General features: G+C 38.7%; 1 protein-coding gene across 1 annotated transcript in view; it reads left to right on the top strand.

Annotated features, from left to right (window-relative positions):
• Focad (focadhesin) overlaps positions 1-16,840 on the top strand; it is a 279,696-nt gene that overhangs the window by 58,073 nt on the left and 204,783 nt on the right. The window contains exon 6 of the mRNA XM_070007985.1: positions 12,515-12,616. Within this exon, the coding sequence (XP_069864086.1) occupies positions 12,515-12,616 (102 nt within the window). The remainder of the gene's footprint in view (positions 1-12,514; positions 12,617-16,840) is intronic.

The raw sequence follows: 16,840 nt of genomic DNA on the forward strand, positions 1-16,840 counted from the left end.
AGCTGGCACATTAAGAGGTCCAGAATCAATCACCTGAGCTGGCATAACCTGGTAATGTTTATGAAGAGCTCTTATGTGAAAAGCTGTTTGGCATTATAAATCAGTAGAGTGTAATCGAGTGTATAAGAGCCTTAAGTTCCTCCAGTGGGAATTGTGAGAGAAGAGAGGTGAGTCTGAAGAGCGGATTCCTCTCAAGAGAGCTATGATTACCTGAGTTAAGCATAAAATTGTCATGCTGTTTTAGAGCCTTCTTTGTCACATGTTGGTTAGCAATATCATCCAGCCTTGAGAGGCAACCAGTGAGTTGTGCATGGAAGCATGAAAAGGATATGAGGAGCTTGGAACTCCACTGAGAATGTTCTCTGGTTATGCTGGAGGGTTAATTTAAATAGAAGTCATGTAACAAGTAATTGGAAGCGTTCTGAGTATGAAGCTAATTTGTGCTTTTATAGTCTTAAGAACTTTGCCACTACACTGTTGTGGTTTAAGTTTTCCTCCTTTTTTGTCCTAATGGCTGGTTAATTTAAATCACAGTGAAAAAGAAAACTTGGCTATTAAATATGGGTGTGTTAAATTCAGGCCAGTGACTCATGCCTATAATACTAGCTGCTCAGAGGCTGAGATTCAAGGCTTGCAGATCAAAGCGAGCCTGGGCAGAAAAGCCCACAAAACTGTCTCCAGTTAATCAGCAAAAATGGTGACTGGAGGTATGACTTCAGTGGTAGAGTGCTAACCTGGAGTAAAAATGTTGATTGAGAGCTCAAGGCCCTGAGTTTTAACACTGGTACCAACACACACACACACACACACACACACACACACACACACACACACACACACACACACACACACACACACACACACACACACACCTGTGTATAATTACACCCTGGTACCAATTTTAACGCTGGTACCAACACACACACACACACACACACACACACACACACACACACACACACACACACACACACACCCTGTGTATAATTACACCCTGGTACCAATTTTAACGCTGGTACCAACACACACACACACACACACACACACACACCCTGTGTGTAATTACACCCTGGTACCAACACACACACTGTGTATAATTACATAGGACTGACCAGGATGGTGGAGAGAGAACATGTGATGACCAGGAATGTAAGCCAGTGGCTTCTTTTGGACCCTATTCATTTTCTAAAGTTACCTTGTAGGCTATGTTTTTTTTTTTTTTTTTTTTTTTGTTATTTTTTTCTAACTCTAGTCTTGTTTTCAAAATGCAATAAGTCAAGATATGGCTAAGAAGTCTAGTTTGAGAAGGTAAAACGAGATGTGTCGGTAAGTTTGTCTTTTGATAGCATGCATATTGAGATAATTGATATGACCTGGTAATATTTATGGAGAGCCCTTATGTGAATGACTACTTGGCATTAGAGTAACTTGGTAGGTTTCAAAATTTTCAGGTATGAAAATAACTTGGCCAACACGTTAAAAATAGATTCTCAGTCATACTTGCCCTGAAATTCTCATTCATTGAGTAGTTCTGTGTAACACAGATCTGTATGTTTATTTAGTTGGTCAGTGATATGGATGTAGATCATTTGTGGATCACAACTGAACAAATTGCTTCTTCAGTCCTGAGAATTTGATGGTATCACATGTGGTACCATCAAATTTTGATTGGCTTAGTCTTATCTCCTATTTCCTATTGGAGAGGCAAGCAGTCTGTATGTTTCTAAGCAACCCAGTTAGCTTAACATGTCTTAACATTGTCAGGTATATACAATGGACAGGCCAACACAGGAACATAGAGTAATTCTGAGGGGAAAGCAATCTAAAGGGAGCAAGCCAATTGCAGATGTAAGAGAGAAAGTAAAAAACCACTGATTTGTTCTGTGAAATGATTGCATGGCCTCAACACTTCAGTATCTTTATGGTGAGTGAGTGGCAATGGGAGCAGGATAAGAGAGGTTTCTCTTAGGAATCAACACTGGCTTCAAGTGCTTACAGTATATAATGAGCCTGTCCTCAGAGTTTTGGATGTGTTTCTGCAACACGGCTTGGAAATATACCCTTTTAACAAGGTTTGAGTTACAAGTAAACTATTGACTTTGCTTTGGGAAACATTATATTACAACTATGTATAACTAATAATGTTCATATTGTTTGGCTGGATTCTCCTAGGCAGTCCTCATTTAGTTTTGTGGCTTATACAAGAGTAGCTTTGGGATAGTTAAGAAGGGGTGCAACTGTCATACAGTATGTATGGTTACTGTAAGGTCTGCACAGGGACACCTCCCTACCTCTTGGCTAAGTTTCTGCCCAGTATCTGTTACCTAGGTAACTGGCACACCTGGAAGCAGTCACCTTCCCCTCCTGCTAGGTCACAGCCTGGGCCACCTCTGGTCACATGCCTCCCATCTGACCTTAGGAGGGTCCCAGACTCTGAGGTCACATTCGGATCCAGTGTGGCCACCTTTCCCCCACCTGGCCACACTTCTTCCTGTCCCTGGCCTGGATAAGTCCTGGCCCTCGGGTGGGTCGCCCCTTTCCTTTTCAGCCATGCCTCTCCACCATGCACAGTGGGGCCAGCAGTTTGGTAAATAAACTTCTTTTCCTGCCTGAATAGGGCGTGGTGTTCTCATCATGGGCTACCTAATGAAACCTACCTATTTAATATACCTAACAGTTACTGTGAATAACCAAAGAGCATTTGCTAAGTCTAAAACTGTGGGTCTGTGAGTTTTAAAGTCTTCTGATAAACTTTTAGATATACCCATGCGTAGGTTCCATTTGAAGTGCCTAGAGGGTCAGTCTGAGGCGTTGGAATTTTTCAGCAGTTCCTATAAGATTCCTAATGTGTAGGCAACATAGAGAACTGCTGGGCCATGACTGCAATGAGGCAATAGGCTTTGTTGCCAGTTCTTTTTTTTTGAGGGGGGCGCTCTGGTCGTGGGACCTGAACTCTGGGCCTGGACGCTGTCCCTCAGCTCTTCAGCTCAAGGCTAGCGCTCTACCACTTGAGCCACAGCACCACTTCCGGCTTTTTTCTTTTTGCTTACGGGGTGCTGAGGAATTGAACCCAGGGCCTCATGCATGCAAGGCAAGCGCTCTACCACTGAGCCATCTTCCCAGCCCCTGTTGCCAGTTCTTTAGATCTCTCAATATGTGTAAGTTTCTTGATATGAAATGCAGGAAACCTATTCCATTAAAAAAATGATATGGGGATTAGAGCTCAGGCCATTGTGCTTGCTAGGCAGATAGGTATTCTACCACTTGAGCTACACCTCCAAGCCCTTTTGCTCGTTTTTTTTTTTTTTTTGTTGTTGTTGTTGTTTTTTGTTTTTTTAGATTGGATCTCACTTTTTGGGCTAGTCTAGATAGCAATCATCCTATGTCCAACTTCTTCCATTGAGAAAGAGAGTCTTGCAACCTTTTTTTCCTGCTCTGGTCTAGAACTGCATTCATCCTAATCTAACCCTCTCAAGAAGCTATAATGACAAGCACACACAACCATTTCTCCAGCTTATTGGTTGAGGTAGGGGATCCATCAACTTTTTGCCAGGGCTGGTCTCAAATCTTGATCCTTTGGATCTCATCCTCCTGAGGACCTAGGATTGTAAATGTGAGCCATTGACACTCAGCTGTAATGTAAAAAAAAATGAATATACCTGGTGCCAGTGTCTCATGCCTGTAATTCTAGCTTCTCAGGAGGCTAAGATCTGAGGATAATGGTTTGAAGCCAACCCGGACAGGAAAGTCTGTGAGACATCTCCAATTAACTATCAAAAAACCAAAAGTGGATTTGTGGCTCAAAGTGGTAGGGCACTAGCTTTGAGGGAAAAAGCTCAAAAGCAGGGCCTAGACCATAAGTTCAAGTCCCATGACCACATACACACACACACACACACACACACACACACACACACACACACACACACACACACACACACACGCACGCGCACACACACACACACACACACACACACACACACAAATAAGCAGGATAGGTAAACAAAGCACATAAGCTTATATTACAATCTATGGGCAACAAACTGTGCTTCAGTTTTAGGAAGTTAATGGTTTTTAAGACCTTTACAAATTCTTTTCTACTTGGTAAGAATTTTCAAATTAGTTAACTTTTTATTTTTATTAATATATTTTATTTCAGACCTCTGCCATACCCACTTTTTTTTTTTTTTTTTTGGGTCCAGTCGTGGGGCCTGAACTCAGGGCCTGGGCGCTGTCTCTCAGCTCTTCAGCTCAAGGCTAGTGCTCTACCACTTGAACCACAGCACCACTTCTGGCTTTTTTTTTCTTTTTGCTTATGTGGTGCTGAGGAATTGAACCCAGGGCCTCAGGCATGCAAGGCAAGCGCTCTACCACTGAGCCACCTTCCCAGCCCCATACCCACTTTTTTAAAATAAAATTTTGCTTGCAAAGATGAATACATTTTTATGATTTGTCAAATATTCAAGGTTAATTTTTGTATTTTCTTTGAAATATGCTATAACACCTTGAAATTTTACCATGTGCCCTTGCTTGTAATTTTTTTCTCTGCATATTCATATTATGGCAGTCTTTTAAAGATTTCTTTTCCCTCAGCTCAAGTGAAGAAATAGCTGTGAATTCATGAGCAGTAACTGCTTGTTCCAGAAATTGTGCATCATTCTGATGTGCCAGACAGTGGCTGACATGCACAAATATCAAATGCTAAGAATCTTATTTGTGAGAAGGTTTTGTGTAATCAACATCAAGCTGTACTTTCTGAAATAAAGGAATATTAAATTATCTGGCAGATGGTGTGTTCTGAAGTGGGTGATTAGCCCATAGTAGTGGATGGTTATACTTTGGATAGATTAAAGTTACACATACTATATGTACATTTGCCTAAAGTTAGACATACTATATGTACATTTGTCTATCTACTTGTGTAGTGTTACATAGTTTATTTGGATGGAGAGCTAATTTTAAAGAAGTACATTGTAAAGATTGATACACTTAGTGATTTATCTTGAGTTTTTTGGACATCACTGAAGACAAATTTATCCCTGGGGATCATTAAATGGAGAAAAGTAAGAGAAAAATCTCAGATAAATACCAATGTATATCCTCAAAGACTAATTTTTGATTATGGATATCAGAATGGAGCCCTATTTTTTCGAGTTTGATAACTTAATTTTTCTAAGCATTCTTCTATTTCTGCATTTACTCTTATTACTCATTTTGATGGGTTATTTGGAAGCAGTCACAAGCAGAGAGTAGGAAGCATTTTGTGAGAGAATTCAGCACACTAGTGGGACCCACAGAAGGCAGAGAGGCTGGAGCTCAGGTATGAAGAGGAAAAGAGGCCTGGAAAGAAGCTCAGGAAAAGTGGGCACAGCTAGAATATGCAAGGCCATAGACAGAATTTCAGGAAGTCATTGGAGTCTTGCCTGCCTTTCTTCCTTCCCTTCCCTTCCCTTCCCTTCCCTTCCCTTCCCTTCCCTTCCCTTCCCTTCCCTTCCCTTCCCTTCCCTTCCCTTCCCTTCCCTTCCCTCCCCTCCCCTCCCCTCCCCTCCCCTCCCCTCCCCTCCCCTCCCCTCCCCTCCCCTTCCCCTTCCCCTTCCCCTTCCCCTTCCCCTTTCCCTTTCCCTTTCCCTTTCCCTTTCCCTTTCCCTTTCCCTTTCCCTTTCCCTTTCCCTTTCCCTTTCCCCTTTCCCCTTTCCCTTTCCCCTTTCCCTTTCCCCTTTCCCTTTCCCTTTCCCTTTCCCTTTCCCTTTCCCTTTCCCTTTCCCTTTCCCTTTCCCTTTCCCTTTCCCTTTCCTTTTCTTTTTGGTTCTATTGTGGGGCTTGAACTCAGAGCCTGAGTGCTATCCCTGAGCCTCTTTGTGCTCAAGGCTAGTATTCTACCACTTGAGCCACAGTGCCACTTCTGGTTTTTGAGTATGTAATTGGAGATAAGAGTATCGTGGGGACTTCTCTGCCTTGGTTGGCTTTGAACCATGATCCTCAGATCTCAGCTAGCTAGGATTACAGATGTGAGCCACTGGCATCTGGCTTGGCTTTTCCTTTTAACTTACTTTAATAATGTTAAAGTCCAGAACAGTCTAAAGCAATTACCTCAGATTTACTTACCTTTAATTTAGATTGCTATTTACCCTTTTGGGTGGAGGTGGCCACAACCTTTTGGATTCTCTTAAAAGTTTTGGACATATTCTTAGAAAATATACATATATATACATATCCAAAATATTTCATATAATCTCATAGGGCTTACAGATATTTCTGGGTGCTGATACTGAGGCTTAAACTCAGTACTTGAGTGCTGTCACTTAGTTCTTTGTTTCAAGGCTCGTGCTTTGCCACTTGAGACATAGCTCCACATCTAGATTTTTGCTGCTTAATTGGAGATGTCTCTCAAATTTATTTGCCTAGGCTGACTTCAAAACTCAATCCTCAGATCTCAGTCTTCTGAGTAGCTACAATTGTAGGTGTGATCCACCAGTGCTTGCCTAAGAAATCTTTATATAAACTCTAAGAAAATGAAGGTAAGAAAGAATGCTCTAATTGCAATCATACTTAAAGAATAATCTCTTTTTATCATATAGGCTTCAGCTAATAATAGCCACTAGAGAATGCTTTATATATGTTTATATATACATTTTTATATAATTTTTGCTTTATTAAACTATTTTCTTTTTCTACTTTTTTTTTTTTTTGGTGATAATTGTATGTGACTTAATGAAAAGAAAGTTTTGGATCCCAAAGTACTTGTGTATTTCCCCTAGACACCTAAAGTACCTAGTACCTAAAGTAGTTCCAGAATGCTGTCTTTGGCAGATACTTTTGCATTAAAATCCTGGCTTTCAAAATAGAGATCCCAGGAAAGGGTCAGTGCAAGGGCAGAAGCATTGTAAGATGAAGCACATTTTCAAAGAAATATATTTGTCTTGTAGGCCTAGAGAAAAAGTATAATCAGGTAAAAATATAAAAATTAAAATCTCTAATGAGTCTTTTCATAAGACTTTGTATGATAAATATAAAACTATATCTGTTTTAAAATTATATATAACAATTCATGTTTTCCTTTCTATAGTAGGATTTGTATGGAATCTTTGTAATCTTCATCCTACATCTTTTAACTTCTCTGCAGAGATTTGAACAACATCAGTTTCTAGTCAGTACTTTCAAATCAAAATTCAGAGTGAGTAAAGAAATGCTTTTAAAATGCATATTTGATGTAGTAAGTGCTTTGCAATGCTCTGAAAGCACCCGGGTCACAGCTGCATGCATGAAAATGCATGGTGACTGCAGGCATTGTTTCTCACACAGAGAAAGCAATCTGTACCAGTCGCTGAATTTATGATGTAAATCAAATCATAGCTGTCTGATATTCAGAGATGTCACAGAAGGTTGAGGTGATCAAAAGGTTACAAATAACTTTTGCTTTCTGATTTACCTATTGCAAGACTAATTTTTTATTGCTTCCTTTTTTATTAAGATGGATGTATTTATTCTTGGAAAGATGAATCTAGTTACAAACCTTATTTTCTTATTGCCTCTTGCTAGTGTATTGGAACCATGCATATATCACTTCTTCTCATCACCATTGTATTCTGTAAGATGCACGTAATTTGTTGCCAACAGTATTGATAAAGGGTGGGGGAGCAACGACACAGCATTCCAATTCTGTCTGTTCCTCTCTCTGTTTTGTGTTTTCTCTGAATAGTGGTGAGTTTTGGACAAAATTTTTTTATATGATCCAGCTTATTGTTTCATTTTCAATCACATGAATTACTCAGTTTACTTGTGTTTAAAAAGATGGTTTGAGGAAAGTGTATGGTGCTTGTGAGAGGTAATTACATTCATTGTTGATGTTCATTCAGCACTGAAAGAGAAACAAAATTATTGACAAAGAGCCAACTTCTAAGCAGCTTACGCTCTAATATACAAATTTACCCTTGTAATAACCATGCTAGTGTGTATTTATGGAGTACTTCTATTTGCTGGGTAATATGTTGTATGCTTTACTTAATGTAGTAGTTAAAATATTTGCAACTCTAAAAATGAGAAGACGCCAAAGAGTATCATCTATGATGCTAAGTTAAAATAAAAAAACCAATGAGAGACTACAAATGCTAATGGCCAAAGGAGGATGACCTGGTTGTTTCATTTATTTTGATTCCCATCTTTGGAAGCAATGTTATTCACATAAGAAGGCAGATTATAGACTAGTCCAGGATTTAGGAAATTCTTATTTAAAAAATTTCCTGTCTGGACACAAAGTTTACTTCTTTCTTAAATAGAAAGGGAAGAATGACATCATTCTTCATTTATGTTTTCCATTTTTCTTTATGAGATAAAATAAGAGGACTCTTTTTATAAGCCCAAAAGCCATTTAAGATTGGCTTAGAATTATTAGAAGTTAAGAGCCATTTTAACAGCTATTGATAGAGTTTGGCTTCACCTTTGCTCTTGTGCATGCTAAGGTTAGGGCTTTAGAGGCTGCATGACTTAATATAACTTCAGCTCTGTTTGGTATTTAATCTGATCTCATTTTATAGATAAAGAAACTGGCTAAGAGAGATTAATTCTCTTGTCAGGGATCTCATGCTTTGTTGCAGATCAGGAATGTAAATTTAGAGTTCTTTCCACTTCATTCTTTGCTTTTCCATAGCTATCTTATCTATTTTTAGTTTTATCTGATATAATGACAAGGCCTCATATCAACAAACTATTCGAATGATGCTCTTATATAAAACTAATAATGACGTTTCTGTGCCACACTTGTGTTATGTTTTTTTTTTTTTTTAAATTACAGACTAATGTTAGTTTTCAAGTGAGCAAGTTAATTGTATGGTCATCTCATCAATCATTTTGAATAAAGGATAGTCAACTGTTCATAACTCAAATAGTAGATTTGGGAATAAGTAAATTCTGAATCATAACCATCTTCTCCCTTCCTCTCCTCTCTCCTCCCCTCTTCTCCCTTTATATCTGATCACTTCCTTCCCTTCCCTTCCCTCCCCTCCTCTTCCCTCCTTTCCTTTCCCTTTCTCTCCCTTTTCCTTTAACTTTAAAATGTTTCCCTCTCTCCATCTCTCTTATCAGTATAATTTCCAATTTATGCTTTTATAAATTGTGTATTTCTTATTTATCTTGGCCTTTCTCATTTGGCTGTATTTGAAATGAGCATACCCAAAATGCAGTAAGTGAATGGAGAAACAAAATAAAAATCTTGAATAATTTACAAATCAATTCTTGAATACATCATGAGTGAACTATACTTAGCCTTATGGAACTATACTTAGCCTTGTGACATTTTAAATGTGCCAATTATAATATTTTAAATAGGAAAGTACTTTATTTTCTGTCATACCCAAATTAGCTTTTATATTATTTAATACCATTTATTTTAGAACAAGACTATGCCTCTTCCAACATTTGTTTTCTGGTTTTATGCTTTCTAGTTCGTTATGTGTTGTGTTACTCTGACATACCTAATGTTAACTTCTTTAGTTTTTGTTGGTCATGGGGCTTGAACACAGGGCCTAGGTGTTATTTCTGAGCTCTTTTACTCAAGACCAGACCTTTACCACTTGGAGCTCCAGCACTACTTCTGGTTTTTTGGTGGCTAACTGGGGATAAGATTCTTCTGGACTTTCCTGCCCAGGCTGACTTTCAATGAGACCTTCAGATCTCAACCTCCTGAGTAGTTACAGGTGTGAGCCACCAGCTCCTGGCTACTGTTAACTTTTGTTAAGTATATTACCATAAAAACTTCAGAATTTGATCATGGTTGACTTGATCATTCTGGTTTGGGGTTAAAGTTATGGTTGTTTTGCATAACTCAAAACAGATTATCATATGTTTAAAAGGGTTCCATGGTAGCCTTTTTTCTTCCCTTTGTTATAGTAAGGGGTCGGAATGATTAGGGGATAATTTAGAAGAAGAATATTGTAAAGTAGTTCAGTGCTTTAGTATCATAAACATCATCACTTTTCTTCTTTAACATTTATAGATGCCATTAGCTGGAGAATTAATGCTTATCCTATTCAATACTCCGTTTACGCCAATATAGTCCTTATCAGAAGAATGACTATAGCAACACTAATGGCAGTTCCTTTTCTTACCTTTTTATTTGAAAGTTTTAACTAAACATGACCTACTGAATTTTCAGCTTAACAAGTTTATTTGATGTGATATGCATGAATGGGCTTTAGGATTTAAAATAGTTGCTTCTTTGTATCTGTGGCAGCTAGAGTGAAAGCAGATTCTAGACAGGTTTGACAGCCAAAGGGCTTGGGATTTGGAAACATAGATTTTGTGATTTGGCATAAAAAGTTGCTTGGAGCCACCCCTTAGCAGTGGTGACAATCTGGCAGTTAGAAATAGCCTGTGCTTTAACAAGCAGGAGGCTGCCAGCCTGTGAAGTGAGTACATGATAGAGCAGGTGAGCTTGAGAAGAAAATAAAGAGAGGGTGGTATTAATATCCAGAAAGTGTGTAGTAGTGTCATAGAGGTGTTTAACACCAGTGTTGTATTTCAGTGTGATAGACCCACTGTATTTTTCTGTTTTTAACAAAGAAAAACAATATCAGACAATTTCCTACCCTTAGCATCCCTTTCCTCTCCAGTGATTTTTACTTATAACATTTCTCATCTTGGCTACACATTAGAATCACCTGTAGAGTTTCTAGAAAAATTCCTAGTGCACGAACATCTTTCCCAGAAACTGCAGGACAACAGACCTAGGTATTGGTAAGAGCACCAGAGATAATCAGGCAGGTAATCAAGGTTGAGTAACAGTGTAGTATAGGTGCACATAATAATTTTTGTGGAATTATTAAGTCTGAGTTGGGCCTTGAGAATTTTCACTTACAAGTACCTAGGCGATGCTGATATATTGATACAGCTGCATTGAGAATTATCAAGAAGGCAGTCTTTAAAAAATTATTTGAAGATGGGAATATAGCTTAGTGGTACAGATGTTAGCATGTGCAAGACCCTGGGTTTAATCTCTAGCACCACAAAAATAAATTAACCAATTAAAAAATCATTTGACATAAGTGATGGTTATATGCCAAATACACACATATATATGTGCATGTGTGTATGTGTGTGAATATATATGTATATACATACATACCATATATACATATAGACAAACTATATATATACAAACTATACATATACATATATGTTATATATATGCATATATATATATATATATACACACCTACACACATGTATATATTGTTTAAAAATTAAACTTACTTGGTTGCTGGTGACTTACGCTACTTAGGAGGCTGAGATCCAGAAGTTGATGGTTTAATGCCAGCCTGAGAAGAAAAGTCTCCTAGACTCCATCTCCAAATAAACCATCAAAAAGCAGGGCTGGAGGCATAGATCAAGTGGTAAGAATACCAGTCAAGCAAGTAGGTCTAGCAAGTATGAGGCTCTGAATTCAAACCCCAGCACCACCAAGGGAAAAAATAAGCTTAAATAATGTTATGTATATGTTTCCTTTTTGTGTTTAAAACCATAGATACTTAAGTATTGTTAGAATGTTTTTTATATTGAACATTTAAAGTCTTACTCTCTTTGGAGAAAGATTAATATCAACAGTAACTAAAAATGTATTAGTATTTAATAGTTTGAAAATCTTTTACAGTTACAGGTTTATGTATGTGTATGTGTGCATGTGTGTGTGTGTGCATGTGTGTGTGTACATGTGTGTGTGTGCATGTGTATCAGTACTGGGACCTGAAGACAGAGTCTGTGTAGTTCTTTAGCTTTTTCGTTAAGGATGGTGTTCTACACTTGAGCCACAGCTCTACTTCTGGGTTTTTGGTGGATTAATTGGAGATAAGAGTTTAATGGATTTTCCTGCCAAGGCTATCTTTTGAGCCATGATACATAGATCTCAGCCATCTTACCTATTCTGGGCCCTCACAGAATCACTCACTGAGATGAAGGCAGAAAACGAGAAATAGAGACTGAGAGATGGTACTTACATGCTTGGAATTAGGTAGGGAAAAAAAAATGGAACCTTCCTGGTATGGAGATAGAATAGTAAGAGGATGGTGAGATGGCATGAATGCAGGACTCAAGAGAAGGATTTGAGAGAGCAACTCAAATCAGCAGCTTGGCCAGAATTAGAACTATTCATTTGTAGAGTCTGGTCTCAAATTTGGATTCTGGGTTATAGTTATCATTGTTGCCCTCCTCCACCACCTCTACCTTCCCCTCCTCTTTTCCCTCTTCCTCCCCCTCCTCTTCCCCTCTCCTTTTCTTACCCCCTCTCCCTCCTTCTGCTTTCTCCTTCCCCCTCCTTTATTCCTCCTCTTCCCTCCACCAAATAGATAAAAGGAAACCAAGAGTCAGTTCTAATGAACCAACTCTGCAATTAGTGCAGGAGATGATAGTTTTGTGACATTATGAATCCTAGAAAAAGTCTCTAGATAAGGTTGGCATTTTGTTAGATATTGAGAATGTGTATCCTGAAGTGACAGCTTCCAGTGTAACTTTCTATGTTTTTCAGAAATCATCCTCAGCCTTTGATCACTGTCCTGGAACACAGACCTGATTGTTGGCCAGTACTTTTGCAGCAGCTGACAGCCTTTTTCCGGCAGTGCTCTGAAAGGTAATATAAAATATAATAAATGAACGAGACAGATGGATATATATTAATTTTAGAGCTATAATTTTAAAAAAATTTAAAAAAGCTGCTATGATTGTATTGTTTTGTCATGAAGAAAAGAGAATTCAAGAGCTAGTTGTAGTTTTTCTATTTTCTTATTATAAGAAAAATAATCTGGTTCATTGGTTGTTGAAATATTATAAGAAAAGCTGTTATTAAAGTAAATATTGGTTAGTGGTTAGGAAAGTTGATTAGGAATATACAGCAAATTGTCACATCATATGTATAGGAAGTAGATTCTTCTCCCCCTGAAAAATCACTAATGATTTAACCTAACTATTGGAAACCTGCCAACTGGGATTAAGTAATCTTGTCACATGTGATCATATAGTTACCAGATATAAATTAGCTTGGTGTCACCAAGGCCTTCTGATGGGCCTCAGAGCTACTCTCCTTTTTCTGTTCACTACATGTCACCGATTCAAGTTCTCACCATCTCTTGTGGCTGTTGCCACTTTTTCCTAGTTGTGATCTCTGCCTACACTCTCATCCATTCCCTAAATGTTCATTGAAGTAATTTATCAGGAGAGCAAGTTTTACTATATCACTGTTTTGCTTAGCTCTTTGTACCTGTAGTTTTCAACTGTGTTTGCAAATATGGGCTATGCTGGAGAATGCCTGCACTGCTTCAGCTCTGTTTGTATAGACCTTACCTATTGATGTCTTATGGAAGTTTTCTATGGAAAACAAACAAATAATTGTTTCTGAAGCTGTCTGAAACTTTCTTGACTGTAGGATAAAATCTAATGTCACGTGTCACCAGTTTTGTCTTCCCTGCATTCATCTGATTAATTTATGCTTTAGAAATGCACTGATTTACTTTTGGTTCTACACAAGAAGCAGTACTGCTCTCTTTTCTTGCTTTGGCTTGTTAGTGTCTCTCTTGAATCTTACCCTATTCCCATCCTAAGTTTTCTATGTTAAGCCTTTTTTTTTTTTTTTTGGTCGGTAGTGGACCTTGAACTCTGGGCCTGAGCGCTGTCCCTGAGCTCTTCAGCTCAAGGCTAGTGCTCTACCACTTGAGCTACAAGCACCACTTCCAGTTTTCTGGTGGTTTGTTGGAGATAAAGAGTTTCACGGACTTTCCTGCCCAGGCTGGCTTTGAACCTCGATCCTCAGATCTCAGCCTCTTGAGTAACTAGGTTTACAGGCATGAGCCACCGGTGCCCGGCTCTATTTTAAGTCTTTTTCTTTAGATTCTCTGCCTAGTAAGTCTTGCTTACTACAAGCTCAATTTGGTGTCTCTCTGTGTACTTTCATATACACAGTTGTGATTTGTAACATCATTGTATTTATGACCTGATCCTATAGTTATTCTGTATTGACTGTGGAGTCTGCTAGAGGGCGAGGACTATGTTTCATTAAGTTTTAGTAATACTTAGAACACTTTATTTTCTTTGCTTTCCTTCTCCCTTCCTTCTTCCTCTTTCCTCCTTCCTCCTTCCTCCTCCTTTCTTCTCCCTTCCCCCTTCCCCTTTCCTTTCTTTTTCCTTTTCCTTTTTTGTTTGATTTTGAGATCAGATTTTACTATGTAGCTCAAGCTGGCTTGGAGCTATGCAGTCCAGATTGGTCTTTTACTTGTTATCCTCTGCCTCCGCTTCCCAAATGCTAGTAATACAGGTGTGCATTACCATCCTTGGATGCCTCACATATTTCTAGGTGGTTATATATGTTGAGTTTCTGTAAATTAGGCTCATGTATTACATAGCCTGAGTAGTGGCTGAAGAGTCTCAAACAAAACACAGACACACACACACAGACACACACACACAGACACACAGACACACAGACACAGACACAGACACAGACACACACACACACACACAGACACACAGACACACAGACACAGACACACACAGACACACACACACAGACACACACACACACACACACACACACACACACACACACACACACACACACACACACACACACACACACACACGCCCTGCAGAAGATTGTCCCCAGAATCTTGAACATGCCTTCCTAAAATTTATTGTATTTTGGGGCAGGGTCTTGATAAGTTGGTATATTGTAAAAAAATATTGCTGCTATGCCAAATTTGTCATTAAGGTTGATTTTAGGATAACTTTTAAGAATGCATCTCTTTCCAATGCTTTAGTTAGTTGACAAGTAATACGTCTTCTGTTTCATTATTTTTATGTCAAGGGAATATTGGGATGGGACAGGGGAGTAGTTATTTTAAGGAAATGTGTCTAGATTGTCATATGGAGAGAAGACCATTAGTTGATTCTGTTTTATTTTACTGACATCTCTTTTTGTTTCTTTTTTTAAAATTTAAATTCTCAGGTGTCACAGGATGCTATCTAGAGTTATTTAGAAGTTTTAAAGTATTTTATTTTTATTGTCAAAGAATAATTTCATTGTCCAATTTTTATTTTTACATTATGAAATTATTCTTTGTATGAAATTAGCAATTCTGGCTGTATTTTTTCAGCAGACAACTTGTTTTCCTGAGATTTAATTTTAAATGTAATTAACTTAGTTTAAGTTGTTGTTTAGAAGAAAATGTGGGGATGATGGTAATGGAGAATATGAGTAGTGATTCACAACTGTGCAGAAGGTAAAAATATTGTAGTGGTAACCTAAATTCTCATTCTTTTTGGGTTAGGAATTGGCATTAAAACTAACTATTTATGTTCATATTTAAGTATTTGTATGGCTTCAAATGTCAGTATTTCCTTATGCTAGATTTTTGGGTTTTCTGTTTTATTTTAGTGCCAGTCCTGAGGCTTGAACTCAGGCCTGGTTGTTATCCCTGAGCTTTTTTTCCCCCTCAAAGGCTAGTGTTTTAACACTTGATCCACAGCTCTACTTTTGGCTTTTTTTCCTGGTCAATTGGAGATAGGAGTCTTGGGCTGGGAAGGTGGCTCAGTGGTAGAGTGCTTGCCTTGCATGCATGAGCCCCTGGATTCCATTCCTCAGCACCACATAAGCAGAAAAAGCCAGAAGTGGTGCTGTTGCTCAAGTGGTAGAGCGCTAGCCTTGAGCTGAAGAGCTGAGGGACAGTGCCCATGCCCAGAATTCAGGCCCCATGACTGACAATAAATAAACAAATAAATAAAAAAGAAAAATAAAAAAGACTCTTACAGAGTTTCCTGCCTTGGCTAGCTTCAAAGTGTAGTTCTTAAATCTCAGCCTCCAGAGTAGCTAGGATTATAGGCATGAGTTGCCAGCACCCTGCAGCATTATTTTTTTTTAATTTAATTTAATTTTATTTGTGAACATACTGTACAGAGGAGTTACAATTACATGGGCAGGATAATGTGTACATTTCTTACCAAGCATTGCAGCCTCCTCCTGTGTTTACCCTTCATATCCCTTCCCAGCCTCCCCCCTCCCCCCCATCCCAATCCTTCTCCTCCCCCCCCCCCCCCCACACCGACGTTGTAAAGCTCGTTTTGGACATGACAACTTGTACTTCTCATTGTTGCAACAGGTCCACCTGTATCCTTAAACAACTGGTTTTTCCCCATCTCCTCCACAAGTTATACTGACATCAAATATAGTGAAAGCAGGGGTTATACTGTAGGGGAGGGACATACAAAGCAACAAAGAGATAATCTTATAAATGCGTTAGAAACACATGCATGAAAGAAAAAAACATTAAAATACACATCTAAGGGTTCATTTTCCTGACATCACATTATCTGACCTTTTCCGCTTGACTCATACATATACTAGATATTACAAAATAAGGGAAAGCATGGGACCTATGTTTCTTTGGGCCCCTGCAGCATTTTTTTTTTTAAATTGTATTTTATTTTATTTGAGAACATACTGTACAGGGGGGCTACAATTACATGGGCAGGATAATGCATACATTTCTTACCAAGCATTGCAGCCTCCTCCTTTGTTTACCCTTCACTTCCCTTCCCCGCCTCCCCCCTCCCCCCACCCAATTTTACCCCCCTCCCCCCACCCAATTTACCCCCCTCCCCCCCCCCACACCGACATTGTAAAGCTGGTTTTGACATGACATTTTGTACTTCTCATTGTTGCAACAGGTCCACCTGAATCCTTAAACGACTTGTTTGTCCCCATCTCCTCCACATGTTATACTGACATCAAATATAGTGAAAGCGGGGGTTACACTGTGGGGGAGGGACATACAAAGCAACAAAGAAATAATCTTATAAATGCGTT

The sequence above is a fragment of the Dipodomys merriami genome, unplaced genomic scaffold, assembly GCF_024711535.1.
Source record: "Dipodomys merriami isolate MVZ:Mamm:240054 unplaced genomic scaffold, mDipMer1.0.p SCAF_11, whole genome shotgun sequence".
NCBI classification, from domain to species: domain Eukaryota; kingdom Metazoa; phylum Chordata; class Mammalia; order Rodentia; family Heteromyidae; genus Dipodomys; species Dipodomys merriami.